This window comes from Cydia amplana, chromosome 15 (assembly GCF_948474715.1).
Source record: "Cydia amplana chromosome 15, ilCydAmpl1.1, whole genome shotgun sequence".
Classification (NCBI taxonomy): Eukaryota; Metazoa; Arthropoda; class Insecta; order Lepidoptera; family Tortricidae; genus Cydia; species Cydia amplana.
Genome location: NC_086083.1, coordinates 12906057 through 12924723, shown reverse-complemented (window position 1 = coordinate 12924723; position 18667 = coordinate 12906057). Strand labels below are relative to the sequence as shown.

The following is an 18667-nucleotide window of genomic DNA, read 5'->3' as shown; positions in this document are numbered from 1 at the left end:
TTGGGATTAGTTTATTTCCATTGTTTAATTTTCCAGTGACCTTTTTATTATAATTTGGACCTTTTCTATCTTGGTCAACCAGATCTTGACTGTAGAAAAAGGCGGCAAATTTGAAAAATGTAGGCGCAAAGGGATTCGTCCCATAGAAAATTTAAATTTTGCGCCTTTTTTTACTGACAAGATTTGGTTGACCAGCTAGGCTAATATCATTTACCATTCTATACATTTTTAATCTGTCCTCCTGCTCCTCCTGCTCCTGTCACTGTCAGTGTCAGTCAAGCTGCCAGTGCCAAGCGAAGTGAGCGATACCGACCTCGACTCGTCTCGATCAGTTGTCAAACGGGCTATAAAGTTACAGCGATTGTAAATGTTTTTAACGGAATTAAAGTTTAACATGTGTTAAATAATACTTATTCAAAGTGAATCCCATAATGCCGCCGACGGTTCAGACCAACGAGCCGGAACGGGACAAACGCCCGCAAAGAACTGGCGAAAGGAGGTTAGTTTCTCAAAACAACAATCTTGCCGCTACGTAGGCATTTCTATACATAACATAATTATTTTCATTACAGGTCGGAGCTTGTGACCCGCGTTAAATACTGTAATACGCTGCCAGACATACCATTTGACTTAAAGTTTATCACTTATCCGTTCCCGTCGACTCGTTTCATACAGTACAATCCCACCTCATTGGAAAAGAATTACCGGTATGAAGTCCTTACGGAGCATGATTTGGGAGTCCACATAGATTTGATAAACCGGGACATTTACCAAGGCGATGGGAACGCAGTTCTGGACCCAGCGGATGAGAAATTGTTAGAAGACGATGTTCTGACGCCTCAGGACTCTAAAAGGTCGCGTCATCATGCAAAGAATGTGTCGTGGCTTCGTCGCTCGGAGTACATCTCCACTGAGCAGACCAGGTTCCAGCCTCAGTCTATGGAAAAGGTAGTAAAGCCCAGTTATTTAGGGTACATATCTGCAATAAGATCACACTCCTATATTGTCTACCTATGTTTTAATAATAATAACTGGTGTCAGGACCCTAACTAAAAGGAACCTAAAGGTGCTGATAGACTTGTCTTATTAAGCAGATTCAGCAAATTGTTTGTTGAACACTAGTAAATTCTTCTGTTCCCAAGAATGCTCACCACAGGTGAATGCTAAGTCTATCAGCTCTCTTATTAAAACAGTCACTTTTATTAACAACTATAAAGAAAGTAGGGAATATATAAGTACAATCTTCAAAGGTCCTTTATCATTTATGAAATCAGTTATCCCAAACCTATGATATAGTTTAAAATTATATAAATAAATTATTATTATTAAATTAGGATTCATTTAGAGATTTATAATAAGATAAATAAGAACCCAAGATCAAAATAAGAAATCCACTTATCAACGTTCCAGGTTGAAGCTAAAGTCGGTTACAATGTCAAGAAGATATTCAGCGAAGAGACACTCTACATGGACCGTGAGAGCCAGATCAAGGCCATTGAAAAGACATTTGAAGATAACAAGATGCCGATTGAGAAGCACTACAGCAAGCCAGGAGTTGTGCCCGTGGAGATTATGCCGGTGTTCCCAGACTTTGAGATGTGGAAGTATCCGTGTGCGCAGGTCATATTTGACACGGATCCTGCACCGGCTGATAAGAATGTTGCTGGACAAATTGAAGCTATGTCACAGGCTATGATTCGGTCAGTATTCAATTGTACTTTCTTTTTATATAGACATGGGCAAATATTGCCTATTGGTTGTTGCTGGCAGGAGTTTAGTCTGGCCCAGGGCTTATAAAGAGAAAAATTATGGCTCTAATAATTTCATGATTTTTAGTGTTCCGTACAAAACTTTGTTCACGGAACACATCAGTTAAATGCGTTTTAGTTTACGTAGACTTGTAGAGTGGCATCCCACTAATATTTGTAATTTTTTTGGAACTAAAGTTTGTCCAGCCAGGGGTAATGATTAGAAAATTATACTATTAGTGTTTTATAATTTAAGTAATTATAACCATATTAATTAATGATCTTTAACAATAGATTTCTCATCCTCATACATAATATGTAATATTTCACAAAATAGCAGATTTGTTAATGAGCCTGTTTTGAACATAAATAAAATATAGCCACTACATAATAATAAACCCGTTGACTCCCACGGCTCATATATGAGCCGCAACGCTTATGGTGACGTCACATCGTGGGAACAGAGAAGTTAAAAATATGCTATTTTACCTCTCCAAGGGGCTTCTAAGGTTCATCGCGGCAAGCCTATAAAAAGACCGGGATTTATAGTCCCGTGAAATCCAAGAACCTATAACTATGCAGTTTCCTTAAAATTTTACTTATAATTAAATCACTTTAATGTTCACAGAGGTGTGATGGACGAAAGCGGAGAACAATTCGTAGCCTACTGCCTACCCACTGAAGACACGATCTTGAAGCGTCGCAGAGATATCACCGAAAACGTCCCGTACCTGGACGGGGATACCTATGAGTACAAGATGGCTAGGGAATATAACTGGAACGTTAAGAGCAAGGCTTCTAAGGGTTATGAGGAAAATTATTTCTTGGTAAGTTTTTTAACACTTAGTGCCAAGCACCCCATTTCCAATACAAAATGGAGACACCTAGCATATTCTTGCAAGTGAATGTGTTAAGGCAATTTTTGAAAATATTCAGCCTTTGACGAGATTTGATCTTGCGATCCTGGGAAATTAGACTACCTCACCGCTCTTACAACTGAGCTACCAATGCTCATCTGATTGCAGTAAATATTTACATTGCATACTTTGTTCTACAAGTTATAAGATAAATAATTTTAATTAGTGCAAATTATAGCCATAAAATTAAATGATACATATGGAAGTCAAGTAAAAATGATAATTTAATACTTAGTGGCATTTTACTTGAATTGTGCTTGCTTTACTTGACTGCTTGTTACCTTTACATAGTCAATTTACCTACTGCACCCGGTTCTAATCAAATTTGTCATGTAGAAAACGTTAGCTATTAATTAATCGATGTTAAACTTTCGTGAGACATATTTTAAAGTGTTTTCGTGAGACAATGTCGCCAATAGCGACTAAAAACCAAGTGAGTGAACCGTTGTCGTCTAAACAGCTATTAATTAATAAAATTAAGTATTTTAGTATACTTTAAAGTGACTATGTATTCTATTTCCAATTCAGGTTGTGAGAAACCACGCTGTGTACTACAACGAGTTAGAAACCCGCGTGCGCCTGTCAAAGCGCCGCGCTCGCGCCGGTGCCGCCGCGCAAGCGTTAACCAGACTCGTGGTAACGCACCGGCCGCTCGGCGCGAACGAACATCGTATATTGAGGCTCAGAGAAAAACAACTAGAACCAGTTCAGGTAATACTACTAGTATAACTCCAGAGAAACCACGCTGTATCCTACAACGAGCTAGAAACCCTCGCGCGTCTGTGCGCAAGCGTTAACCAGACTCGTGGTAACGCACCGGCCGCTCGGCGCGAACGAACATCGTATATTGAGGCTCAGAGAAAAACAACTAGAACCAGTTCAGGTAAAACTATTAGTATAACTCCAGAGAAACCACGCTGTATCCTACAACGAGCTAGAAACCCTCGCGCGTCTGTGCGCAAGCGTTAACCAGACTCGTGGTAACGCACCGGCCGCTCGGCGCGAACGAACACCGTATATTGAGGCTCAGAGAAAAACAACTAGAACCAGTTCAGGTAAAACTATTAGTATAACTCCAGAGAAACCACGCTGTATCCTACAACGAGCTAGAAACCCTCGCGCGTCTGTGCGCAAGCGTTAACCAGACTCGTGGTAACGCACCGGCCGCTAAGCGCGAACGAATATCGTATATTGAGGCTCAGAGAAAAACAACTAGAACCAGTTCAGGTAAGACTACTAGTATAACTCCAGAGAAACCACGCTGTATCCTACAACGAGCTAGAAACCCTCGCGCGTCTGTGCGCAAGCGTTAACCAGACTCGTGGTAACGCACCGGCCGCTAAGCGCGAACGAACACCGTGTATTGAGGCTCAGAGAAAAACAACTAGAACCAGTTCAGGTAAGACTACTAGTATAACTCCAGAGAAACCACGCTGTATCCTACAACGAGCTAAAAACCCGCGTGCACCTGTCCGCGCCGGAGCGGCCGCGCAAGCGTTAACCAGACTCGTGGTAACGCACCGGCCGCTCGGCGCGAACGAACATCGTATATTGAGGCTCAGAGAAAAACAACTAGAACCAGTTCAGGTAAAACTATTAGTATAACTCCAGAGAAACCACGCTGTATCCTACAACGAGCTAGAAACCCTCGCGCGTCTGTGCGCAAGCGTTAACCAGACTCGTGGTAACGCACCGGCCGCTAAGCGCGAACGAATATCGTATATTGAGGCTCAGAGAAAAACAACTAGAACCAGTTCAGGTAAGACTACTAGTATAACTCCAGAGAAACCACGCTGTATCCTACAACGAGCTAGAAACCCGCGCGCGTCTGTGAGCAAGCGTTAACCAGACTCGTGGTAACGCACCGGCCGCTCAGCGCGAACGAACATCGTATATTGAGGCTCAGAGAAAAACAACTAGAACCAGTTCAGGTAATACTACTAGTATAACTCCAGAGAAACCACGCTGTATCCTACAACGAGCTAGAAACCCGCGCGCGTCTGTGAGCAAGCGTTAACCAGACTCGTGGTAACGCACCGGCCGCTAAGCGCGAACGAACACCGTATATTGAGGCTGCGGGAGAAACAACTATTCCATTTTTCTCTGGATTGTTTTTTGTATACTGTCATTGTTGTAACTTTGAATATCTTGTGTGTATTGTGGCAAACAAATAAATGGACTATCTATCTAACTAGAACCTGTTCAGGTATGGAAATCACAATCGCTAACCCTACTCTTTGAACGCTTCGCTACATAGTATAAAACAAAGTCGCTTCCCGCTGTCTATCTGTCTGTATGTATGCTTTTTTTTTTCTCTAGTTTTATCTGCAATCAGTCATATAAGCAGATTGGTCGAGTGCTTTATATCATGACGAGCGAGGGCTTCTACTCATTTAGCTTTGACAATTTTGGATTGTCTATGTATGAGGGAAGATGTCTTTTCTTTTTAGTCTTTTTTCATGCTAGTATGTATGCTTAGATCTTTAAAACTACGCAACGGATTTTTTTTAATAGATAGAGTGATTCAAGAGGAAGTTTTATGTATAATTTGTTAACCCGTGCGAAGCCGGGGCGGGTCGCTAGTTACATCATAAACAAAAACGTTACTCACACGCCAAGGTCACGGGCGCAAGCGAGCTAATATAAACCTTACTTGAAAGTGTGAAAGTTTCTTTGACAGCATACGCCATAACAGCTATTTTTGTTCATGGCGCTGTGCACGACTAGTTACGACGCCTTCACATGGTATAATAATATACTCCGCCTGGTACTCTCTTCCGAGATTCGCGAATGACCTAACTGTCACTTGCCTACGTCATCATGCTGCTTACAGGTTCTCAAACTTTAAAATGTGGGAGAATTTTAACCAACGGTGAAAATTATTTTAACGGCATTAATTTTAAGTTATTCTTGTAGAAACATAGTAAAATAAAACAAATCTATACTGCCCTTTTCACCCCTACTCTTACAGTTCCGAATAGAACAGCCAACCATTTTCGTAACAAAACATTAATTACCAAGCTTACGACGTGAAAAGTTTGGAAAACACTGCGACTGCTGACACTGAGCGAGAAGGAAATAACAATTAACACGCGTTCGACAAGGATGACGGTCAGGAACAAAATGGCGGATTGTCAAATGTGACAACGCTATCCTGTGTTGCCAGTAGTGTAAACAGAATTACCCGAACGTCTGAAATTTCTTTCGTGAATCGGAAGATATTGCTAACGAATAATTAAAAATGACGTGTTATTGTAAAATTTAAGATAAAATACAAATAAATGAAAATTATAAAATTAGAAATATTTTAACTTATTAACCATAGATATAATGTACCCATGTAACATGTTATGTTGAAATAAAGTGGCAATGTTATTGTGACGTAGGCAAGTGACACTCTGGGAAGAGAAGACCATGTTTTATTAGACCATGCGCCTTCAGGTGTTCTTGGCGTTCAAAGGGTTGAAAAATAAAAATTAACTTCATGCTCAACTAAAATGTAATAAATGTTATGTTTCAAACAGGAAGAGGATGACGAAGAAGAGGAAGATGACGAGGAGGAAGAGGAAAAACAGAATGGAGAAAAAGAAAGGTATTCTTCACACACACACACACACACACACACACACACACACACACACACACACACACACACACACACACACACACACACACACACACACACACACACACACACACACACACACACACATACACACACACACACACACACACACACACACACACACACACACACACACAGTTAGAATAAATTGTACTATTAGCTTAAGTTTTCTTTCTGTATGCTAGTTAAATATTTCTTAAATCTACAACTTGTTGCTACGGAGGAGCGGGGCTTCCTGATACAGGTATAATATACTTAATAGGGAGTCCCAACCTGTTACCTTGTTATGTAACATTTATTAAGGTAAATAAATATTTTCATTTTCATTTTCATTCTACACATTCAAACACAGACAAGACATCCTCCAGACTGAGCATAGTAGCGCTACCCCGTCTGCCACAAACATACGGTAGTTTTACTCCATTTTCGAGTCAGTGTCTTTGTGTTGTAACCTCCCACTACCCACTTACTTACTTACTTAACTAACCATAATATAAACACCCTCTTTAGATTTACCCTTAGAATATGGCCATGTGATTTAGTCGTGATCGTCTAGTCTAGCGTTAGGACCCCTCGAAGTGAACCGCGGTACCCTAGGTTCTTTAATGAGTATCAGCTAAATTTTGGACTCTGATTTTATTTACAATTACCTGGACTTTGGGAAAAATATATTATGAAATTGGAAGCACATTTATTATGATGTTAACGAGTAACTTACTAGAATAATTTGTTAAAATACAGAAATAGTACTGAAAGTTACCAGAATTTATTATTGTAATGTAAATGTTGTTATATTTTACTTCAAATAATGTTATTTAGGTAAATGCAGCATATATGATAATATGAATATAAAAGAAATATATTTGGTAAAATGAGTTTAAAAATGGGGTTGGTAAAAGCCTGCTACAATCTATTAAGCCTCCGGGATAACATATGAGTAGCACTCCTGGGGTAAGCCCATTTACACCCTAGCATTTAATATTATTATCTACCAGCTTCTATTCGAAATATGCTACCCATACGCTCGATGCAGGATTGGGGGCTCCTAGTCCAATCAGCAAGGTCAATTGGAACTCCTACCCTACCTCTTTAGCCAGACGGGCTATGACCAACACTTCGGAACCTATGCGTGCCTAGATGACTATGAAGAGAAGTGTCAAAGTATCCATCAGTCATCAAAATTACTATTCTTTTTTATTTCAAAAGCTAGGGATGCGAATCCCATTTCCATTCCCCAGAACTAAAATATAAACTGTATTTCTAGTTTTTTTAGAAGTATGAACGAAGTACTAAGTTTATTTGTTAAACTATATACTAAATTTTACGAGACTGAAATATCAAGATGAGCATTATTTCACTCAAATTATCCTTTGGATTACTCTTGCCTGCCAAAGGTTCCCTAAAACAGCTAGACGTCGATTTTCTATCTCCGAATAGACTGTGTTCCTAATCCCAACTTGATATTTAAGATTTAATTGTGTAAATACCTTAGAAACATGATTGTAATACTCAGTACCTCGTCTTTACACCAGAAAACCAGAATTTCATAAATAAAAATGGAGATAAGATTTTACATTAATTATTTTCCCCAAATAAATGAAAATATTGGAAGATTTTAGCAGTTGAAACCCTTTACCTATTAACGCACAATTTTAGTATAGTGAAACCGTAGTTGAAGTCCCTTAAAAAGAAGAAATATATCAGTTTTACAGACCAAGACTAAAACGAACCCTAAATTCCGAATAATTAGTGTGTGATTTTACCCTAAACCTACCCTTGTCCCTACTCTAGTATAACCAAAGCACAGTTCGTACTTACCATCGACCTGGTACTTTGGAATATACGCAAGTGTATCCCTACTAAGAAGCTGTAAGAGTTCGGCGAGCGATTCCGAGAATGCAACCTAACAGCTCGTGGACTTGTCTCCCCCCATGGCGGGTTGCACAAAGGCAGGGTGGCAACATGGGTAAGACAGGGCCCTATTATGTATATAAGTGGTATAAATAAATATATTTAATATACGAAGCCTCCAAATACTGTAGATTTCAAATGGGCCCAGATTACTCCGGATGATGCGCACGTGACATCCCCATTATTCATCTAACAGCTGGACATTGGAGAGCTAAGGAGGGAGACGTTTTTCATCTTCTATGTTGGTAAAGAGAAGGTGCCAAGATAACCCTCATCTTGGAGCAAAAAGACTCCTAGACAGCTCACATTTAACACCGCAAGGGGTGAGCGGTCCAGTCGGACAAACAGTCAGTCCAAACAATGATCTGGTTTTAAACTATATAGCAAAAGACCCCATAGTAAAACACTAAAATAACTAGGTTCAATTTTTACGAACCAAACTACTCACAAAATCAAACTAACTAAACACAGAAGTGAAATTCCCTTAAACACCGCTATCTAAGTTCAGTTTTATGACGATATTGTCCCCACAAAACCAAACACAGACACGCTTTCCAAGCCCCTGTTATGCAACGATATTGTCCCTGCATAACGTGACGGCACTTAGAAAACACAGTGTAGAAAACTTCACTATAACAACACACAGTAGCAAAGAATCCCCGCAATAGCCCAAGTTCAGTTTTACGACGATATTGTCCCCGTAAAACTAAACACAGACACGCTTTCCAAGTCCCTGCTATGCAACGATATTGTCCCTGCATAACGTGGCGGCACTTAGAAAAACACTGCGTAGGAAACTTCACTATATTTAAATCCCGTACACGGTAACAAAGAATCTCCACAAAAGTCTAAGATCAGCTTTACGACGATATTGTCCCCGCAAAACCAAACACAGACACCATTTCCACGTTTAAATTCACCAGGATAATTCCCGGCAAAAACAAACATAGTAACAGTAGTAGAGGAACTTTGCTCACCGAATATTTAAACGCCCGAGAACCAGAGTCACTGCTAGCCGATGGTTGAAGAATGAATGAATACCGGCGGTCCGCTCCTGCCTTTTATACTCTTTTACTGGCGACATAATGGCGACATACTGGCGACATACTGGCGACATAATGGCGACATACTGGCGACATAACGGCGACATAATGGCGACATAATGGCGACATAACGGCGACATAATGGCGACATACTGGCGACATACTGGCGACATACTGGCGACATACTGGCGACATAATGGCGACATACTGGCGACTGGCGACATACTGGCGACATACTGGCGACTGGCGACATAATGGCGACATACTGGCGACATAATGGCGACATACTGGCGACATACTGGCGACATAATGGCGACACAACGGCGACACAACGGCGACATACTGGCGACATAACGGCGACTGGCGACATACTGGCGACATACTGGCGACTGGCGACATAATGGCGACATACTGGCGACATAACGGCGACATAATGGCGACATACTGGCGACATACTGGCGACATACTGGCGACATAATGGCGACATAACGGCGACATAATGGCGACATACTGGCGACATACTGGCGACATAATGGCGACACAACGGCGACATACTGGCGATATAACGGCGACATAATGGCGACATACTGGCGACATAATGGCGACATAATGGCGACATACTGGCGACTGGCGACTGGCGACATAATGGCGACATACTGGCGACATAATGGCGACACAACGGCGACATACTGGCGACATAACGGCGACATAATGGCGACATAATGGCGACATACTGGCGACATACTGGCGACATAACGGCGACATACTGGCGACATAACGGCGACATACTGGCGACATAACGGCGACTGGCGACATACTGGCGACATACTGGCGACTGGCGACATAATGGCGACATACTGGCGACATAATGGCGACACAACGGCGACATACTGGCGACATACTGGCGACATAACGGCGACATAATGGCGACATAATGGCGACATACTGGCGACATACTGGCGACATACTGGCGACATAATGGCGACATAACGGCGACATAATGGCGACATACTGGCGACATACTGGCGACATACTGGCGACATAATGGCGACATACTGGCGACATAATGGCGACACAACGGCGACATACTGGCGACATAACGGCGACATAATGGCGACATACTGGCGACATAATGGCGACATACTGGCGACTGGCGACATACTGGCGACTGGCGACATAATGGCGACATACTGGCGACATAATGGCGACACAACGGCGACATACTGGCGACATAACGGCGACATACTGGCGACATAACGGCGACATACTGGCGACATACTGGCGACTGGCGACATACTGGCGACATACTGGCGACTGGCGACATAATGGCGACACAACGGCGACATAACGGCGACATAATGGCGACACAATCGGCGACATAACGGCGACATAATGGCGACATAACGGCGACATACTGGCGACATACTGGCGACATAACGGCGACATACTGGCGACATACTGGCGACATAACGGCGACATAACGGCGACATACTGGCGACATAATGGCGACATAATGGCGACATACTGGCGACATAATGGCGACATAATGGCGACATACTGGCGACATACTGGCGACATAATGGCGACATACTGGCGACTGGCGACATACTGGCGACATACTGGCGACATACTGGCGACATACTGGCGACATAAGGGCGACATAATGGCGACATAATGGCGACATAATGGCGACATACTGACGACACAATGGCGACACACTGGCGACACAATGGCGACATAACGGCGACACAATGGCGACATACTGGCGACATAACGGCGACATAATGGCGACATACTGGCGACATAATGGCGACATAATGGCGACATACTGGCGACTGGCGACTGGCGACATAATGGCGACATACTGGCGACATAATGGCGACACAACGGCGACATACTGGCGACATAACGGCGACATAATGGCGACATAATGGCGACATACTGGCGACGTACTGGCGACATAACGGCGACATACTGGCGACATAACGGCGACATACTGGCGACATAACGGCGACTGGCGACATACTGGCGACTGGCGACATACTGGCGACATACTGGCGACTGGCGACATAATGGCGACACAACGGCGACATAACGGCGACATAATGGCGACACAATCGGCGACATAACGGCGACATAACGGCGACATACTGGCGACATACTGGCGACATAACGGCGACATACTGGCGACATACTGGCGACATAACGGCGACATAATGGCGACATAACGGCGACATACTGGCGACATACTGGCGACATAACGGCGACATACTGGCGACATACTGGCGACATAACGGCGACATAACGGCGACATACTGGCGACATAATGGCGACATAATGGCGACATACTGGCGACATAATGGCGACATAATGGCGACATACTGGCGACATACTGGCGACATAATGGCGACATACTGGCGACTGGCGACATACTGGCGACATACTGGCGACATACTGGCGACATACTGGCGACATAAGGGCGACATAATGGCGACATAATGGCGACATAATGGCGACATAATGGCGACATACTGACGACACAATGGCGACACAATGGCGACATAACGGCGACACAACGGCGACACAATGGCGACATACTGGCGACTGGCGACATACTGGCGACATACTGGCGACATAAGGGCGACATAATGGCGACATAATGGCGACATAATGGCGACACAATGGCGACATACTGACGACACAATGGCGACACACTGGCGACACAATGGCGACATAACGGCGACACAATGGCGACATACTGGCGACATAATGGCGACATACTGGCGACATACTGGCGACATACTGGCGACATACTGGCGACATAATGGCGACATACTGGCGACATAACGGCGACATAACGGCGACATAATGGCGACATACTGGCGACATACTGGCGACATACTGGCGACATAACGGCGACATACTGGCGACATAACGGCGACATACTGGCGACATAACGGCGACATAATGGCGACATAATGGCGACATAACGGCGACAAACATTAATCAGAAAGTACCAGGATACCATGACTGAGGAAGAGGTCATTTGCCCCATACCTATTAGCGATATGCAACCGACGACCAGTGATTTATCAAGACAAATGTTTACCAAAAGTACCAGGCTACCATAACCGAGGAAGAGGTCAAAAGTCGTAAAGTTCGATGCTACCAAGATCTATCCCTTTCACGCTTGCGTCTTAGAGAAAGACGGAGATATTCTCAATGACGTCTACGCACACATTCACAGGCAATAATCGGGTAGTCAGTTTGAGTAGACTAAATTATAATAAAAAGGAACGCTTTATGGCCCCTCTACACGCACGAACCTGCAAGCATTATTTTACTTTGGAATATTTTTAGTCTCTTTCCGAAAAACACTCCTGTGTGGAAGTATTTTACGTTCACCAGTAGCAAACATACTCAAAACATAGCGGGAAGTTTAAAATCTTAGGCGTTTTGGACTGTTTGTATTAACTCTGTACTAGGAGTTCAGACTTCAATACGACCGAACGTCACGCTGTCAATGTCACTGTCATTCTAATGCCAAAAGTTCACATATTTGGGTTAGTTTCAACTTGTGATAGTTATTTTACGCAAGTTATTAATCTAAATAGCAAAAAATTTATTAATTTATTTAATGAAACCACAAGTGGTGAAATACGAAACGTGCACTTCAAGTTGTAATTGTGACATTATTCATTAGAATCATGTATGAAATATGCGACTGAAAGGGATTTTAGTATTCAAGGTATTTCTTTCTAGTTTGTGTGTTTTGTAATGAACAAATTAGGTTAATACTAGGTATGTAATAGGCATACGACCAGTCACAGTGTGACGTCCGTGTTTGAACGGACCAATCACGGCACGGGACTCGCTCACCTCGTCCCCCGCACCCCAGTATTTTTGGCAGCATCGGTTTCATGAAATAATTGCTCTAAACTCCGTCTAGAGGATTCCTAGTCTATGATTCAAATAAATCATACCATACCAATTCGACTGAGCCCACTGTAAGCTCAGTAAGACTTGTGCTGTTAATTCTAAGTTCAACAAGCCATTTCCGTCATTAGAAAGAGAATAGGGTATTTGACTGTATTTAAAATTAATTATTTTATACTATGCATGAAATAAAGCACCAGACGATTAATAGAGAAACGTAGACAGCAGTTATTTTTAGACACAACTTCTATTTTATTTGATTGTGACGTCACATGCTAGTGTTTCATATAAATTCCATAGTAACAAAATCGTTTTGACAGTTCGAAAAAAGAAACTGATTTGACTAGTAGTCAAATACCCTATTGTCTTTGACTACTAGATCTCGCCTTTTTGCTGCATATTGTGTGTTAAGCTTTTTCCTGGCGGATCTAAATTGTGTTTTTATTTTTTCAAATTATCTAGTTTTCTTATAAAAGCGCTGGTGGCCTAGCGGTAAGAGCGTGCGACTTTCAATCCGAAGGTCGCGGGTTCAAACCCCGGCTCGTACCAATGAGTTTTTCGGAACTTATGTACGAAATATCATTTGATATTTACTAGTCGCTTTTCGGTGAAGGAAAACATCGTGAGGAAACCGGACTAATCCCAATAAGGCCTAGTTTACCCTCTGGGTTGGAAGGTCAGATGGCAGTCGCGTTCGTAAAAACTAGTGCTTACGCCAATTCTTGGGATTAGTTGCCAAGCGGACCCCAGGTTCCCATGAGCCGTGGCAAAATGCCGGGACAACGCAAGGAAGATGATGATATAGTTTTCTTATAAAATTTATTTATTTTTAGATCTCGGTCACGTTCCAAATCGGGGTCAAAATCCCCAGCGGGCTCAGAGCGGTCCCGCTCCGGCTCGCGGTCCAAATCTCGCTCCAAGTCGAGATCCAAGTCCAGGTCCAAGTCGAGGTCCAAGTCCAGGTCCAAGTCGAGATCCAAGTCCAGGTCCAAATCGCGGTCAAGGTCACGCTCGGGATCAGCGGCGTCGCGGAAGTCAAGGTCGAGGTCGGGCTCTGCCCGGTCAGGGTCTGCGAGGTACCAATGAACATTAATTATAACAAAGTTATTTAGAAAATCTTTACTTAAACCCTCAAGTCCCATGTACGCAATCTCGGGTCGGCAGAGATATTTTTTTTTAATTTAATTCTTAAAATTCCTTTTCTTGGCCTGGAATTTAAAAGATTAGGGCCTTGCAGATATGCGGATGCGTCTTCGCCCGCGGCCAGATTAGTACTTACTTCACCACTATATTTGTTTTCTCAAAGTCAAAAGATAATAATAGGGTATTTGACAATTTTTATGAAAGGCATCAGTCGATCAGGTTTGTTTTGAGGATCAAATGTCTGTATGGGACCCATTGTCTTAAAGCAATACAAAAGTCACAAATGATGGTCAAAGTCTGGCACCAGCACTTTACTGACGAAACGCTTCATAGAAAATGGCAATACATCGTGTCGTCATCATGTAACGTTAGAAGCCGTTTCAATGTATGGAAAACAAGGAAATTGCGATTTTGTCGGTATAATATTTGTTTTAATAAAATGTAAGGAGTCGAATGGTATCATTATTTTTTTCCTATTTGGAATTTCATATATTTATTTTTAAGTTTAAGGCCTTGTGTGTTTTTTATTATTCCCATATATTTTTTAAATTTCCAATGTATTGTGATAAAATGATCATTTGAAGGGTGCACGGAAAGAACATGTCTAGTCACTTAGTAACATTTTGAGTAATCGCGGTGTTAACATTTAGAACAATATCAAAACGTATGGTAATTCCGTGACCAGGTATTATTTAACAAAAAAAAAGTTGTGTTACATATATTATACAGTGGTAGCAAAAGATATAACTAATAGTTCATTAAGAGCTCTTCATTTTGAGATAAAAATCTCATTTTCCGAAAAAAGTGACTAGACATGTTCTTTCCGTGTACCCTTCATTTTCTATCTATTTAACTAGATTTAGTTATAAAATTCAACATGTGTCAAATACCCTATTATTGTGGCCCATATCCGCCGCGGCATAGAGACAATGATTTATAACTCAAGATAGGTTATAGGCGTTCCAAAATTGAAGCGCTTAACTTGTGACAAATTGGACAAGTTGCCTTTAGAGGCGCCTGGACAAGCGTGAAATGTGCACGTGCTAACGAGCTCCGGCACACCAAAGGAGAAAAAGACGACCTTATGTTTAACAACGAGTGTGACAAAGATGGATGGAATGAGAAAATTAATAAAAAATAACAGATTTATTCGTAGGCAGAGAAATAAATATGGAAGTATTTTTTGCGCTCCTCAAGTATGAGTATAACCTATCTATGGTTATATAATATCATTGCATAGAGACGACAGTATATCTGAATTGTGTATTTGCGTCTAGGTCAGGATCCGGCCGCTCCCGTTCCCGTTCGGGATCCCGGGCGTCGTCTCGTGCTAGCTCGAGAGGATCCCGTGCCAGCTCTAAGGGCAGTGGAAAGGTAACATACCCACTTATAGCACAAAATAGATACAGTACAGAAGTCAATCACATGTATGTACTTCACTTTTCATACCTACGCTCGACGGTCGCTCTAGGGTTGTCAACTATGATTTATGCACAAAAAACTATCGTGATAGTGGCACTCTTATCTAGTAGTGGCCGGGGCGGGGCGCATATCTTTATCTACCTACCTAACTGTTCTGTTTAACGTTAAAACGAACCATCGAAATACAAGCAGATACCTACTTACCTCTCTGAAACCACTGGTAGCTTAAAAAACGACAATTCACCGTTTAATGTTGAATTTAAACAACCGTCCACTGAACAGTTATAATAACTTTTTTTTGTTTCTCCATTATTGCACAAAAAAGCTCACAGACGCGTGTCTCAAGCGGTTGACACTCGCGCTCGCACTGGTCCCAACCGGTCCGAGATATCGTGTCCGTGAGCAGTGTCTATGTGTGCGTTGCTCGAGCGCACTTTGTATGTAGATTGATTTCTGTACTGTATCTATTTTGTGCTTATAGTCTGTTCGAAAAGAGAAGAGTCGTGGAATGTATCGGGCCCCATACATTCCACGACTCTTCTCTTTCCGCACAGACTCTATTAGTAAAACCGGTTTATGAACGACAGTTTATTTCAGAAGTCAATATTCTCAGGGTCTCTTCACATTTATCGCGCGACGCCTTTTTCGCTTTTATTGCGTAGGTAAAGCTTTTTTCTATCGCGTCGATAGGTGTGGGAAGACCTTAAGTGATGTGGGGTCGAGACAGATATGTAAAATGTCTTACATATAATATCCATATAATATTGTTCCCCTTTAGCAATGTCGTTATAGTTAGACTTCAAGTGAGATTGCAAGAATCGAATTCAAAATTTAACTACCGCAGTCCACCTCGCCTTATAAGTGACTAGTAGCATCTCAAAATTTTAAGAGTAATTAAATTCCATACGCTATGACGAAAATATGTTATCAATTCTCTTCACAATTACATACAAGAGGGCTATTTTACGATTTTTACCCATACCTACTCTTATTTTCAGGGCTCTAAAGCCAGTTCCAAAGCGAGTTCCCGCGCATCGTCCCGCGCCAGCAAGCACTCCAGTCGCGCGTCCTCTCGGGCCTCACGCGCCTCTTCTAAAGGCTCAAGAGCCTCGTCTAAAGGCTCGAGAGCCTCTTCCAAAGGCTCGAGAGCCTCTTCCAAAGGCTCGAGAGCGAGCTCGAAGAAGTCGGGCTCGGGGAGTGGATCTGAAAGGAGTCGGAGCCGCTCTGGTAGCGGGTCGAAACGGGTAAGTGACTCACGTGATATTCGGTCGATGAATTTGTCATCTAAAGCAGCGGTCGGCAACCTTTTAGCAGCCAAGGGCCACATAGTAGTTAACGAAGTTGATGCGGGTCGTACTTTGTTAATATTTATGACTTTATCAGACATGTCGTTTGTCAATATTACATACAAAATAGCAAGGGAGGCTCGCGGGCCGCAAGTGACAGGTTCACGGGCCGCAGGTTGCCGACCGCTGATCTAAAGGCTCAGAAGCGTCTCCCGAAGGCTTTTATCATCCCGCACTAGTAAACACTCCAGTCGCATGCACTCACGGGCTTCACGTGCCTCTTCTGAAGGTTCAAGAGCCTCTTCTAAAGGCTCGATTGCCTCTTCTAAAGGCTCGAGAGCGTCTTTTAAAAGCTCAAGGGCGAGCTCGAGGAAGTTGGACTCTGGCAGTAGATCTGAAAGGAGCCGTGGCCGCTTTGGCAGCGGGTCGAGACGGATATAGATAGATCATAGAGAAAAAATCGATCGTCGATGAATAGATAGAATTATTGAATCGCACAATACAATATGACAGTGCAAAAAACGGATTGGTACACCGATTACACTAAATTTAACTATACTAACCCTTTTAACGCCACGCCTATCGCGAGCGGCGTGTCACGGAGACTTGCCGAAATGCACGAAAGTTAACACATTCACTGCCGAAAACCCGACTATCGGGTATTTTATGATTTCGTTCCCAGGCCGGACGACCCGATAGTCGGGATCGTGGTACTACAGCTTTATATGACGAAATTGTTGTGGCCTGGCGCGGATGTCTTGTTTGGCTGGGTGGCAATGAATGTGTTAAAATGGAGTCTAGAATGTCTAGATCATCTTCACTCGTGCTATCTCCTAATATTACATTGTTAATATTTATATATTTTTGTTGCAGGGCTCTCGAAGTGGATCAGCGTCTAGCGCCTCATCTAAACATAGCGGCTCCGACTAGTGAATATAGACTTATTATGTGTATTGTAGTTTATAAGGTATTCGTTCGAATTAAAGTCATTGACTGATTATCTTTGTTTTTCATTAACATTCTTGAACATTCTTGGAATGGACAACGTCAACTGACGCGCGTGGGTACAATCCAATGTCAACCTTCGTGCATTCCGACGTTAGACACATTCGTCGAAAAAATAGGCTATGATGTATTCTGACGAAAAAGGAATCTGACGAATGTGTGTTAGATCATTCCGACAAGGTTTACGATGACGCACCGTACACGACAGACCAGTCAAAGATGCAGGCTACCGCGAAAACCGAATTTCGCAAATTGCGGGCATTTTTCTCTGTCACTCTAATTACGCCTTCATTAGAGTAAAAGTGAAAGATCCCCGCAATTTGCGAAATACGGTTTTCGCGGTAGCCCCTCAGGTGAGGTATTCAAAGCAACCCTCAAACAGTCATATGTATATAATAATATGAATACGCTAATGCTGCTGTCTGTACTAGAAGGATATTGTAAAAAAAAACAATAGCATAGATCAAAAGCGATACTTTATTAGTTAGGCTATTCACTTGATTTCATAAGAATATAAAACAATCGATTTTGATAACGTGAAACTTTGTTCCCATTTGTGACGTCGTAGAAAACGTAATATTGATTTCACAGGATTGCTATATACGTTGACAACTAGATATTTTCTTTGATT

General features: G+C 42.4%; 1 protein-coding gene across 1 annotated transcript; it reads left to right on the top strand.

Annotated features, from left to right (window-relative positions):
- Positions 1-319: 319 nt before the first annotated feature.
- LOC134654632 (RNA polymerase II-associated factor 1 homolog) lies at positions 320-18030 on the top strand. The gene is made up of 10 exons (XM_063510106.1): positions 320-499; positions 573-948; positions 1411-1700; positions 2377-2575; positions 3194-3376; positions 6190-6257; positions 14014-14256; positions 15601-15697; positions 16744-16989; positions 17905-18030. Exons 1-10 carry the CDS (start codon positions 432-434, stop codon positions 17959-17961), a joined length of 1827 nt encoding a protein of 608 aa, XP_063366176.1. The 5' UTR covers positions 320-431; the 3' UTR covers positions 17962-18030.
- The last annotated feature ends 637 nt before the right edge of the window (positions 18031-18667 follow it).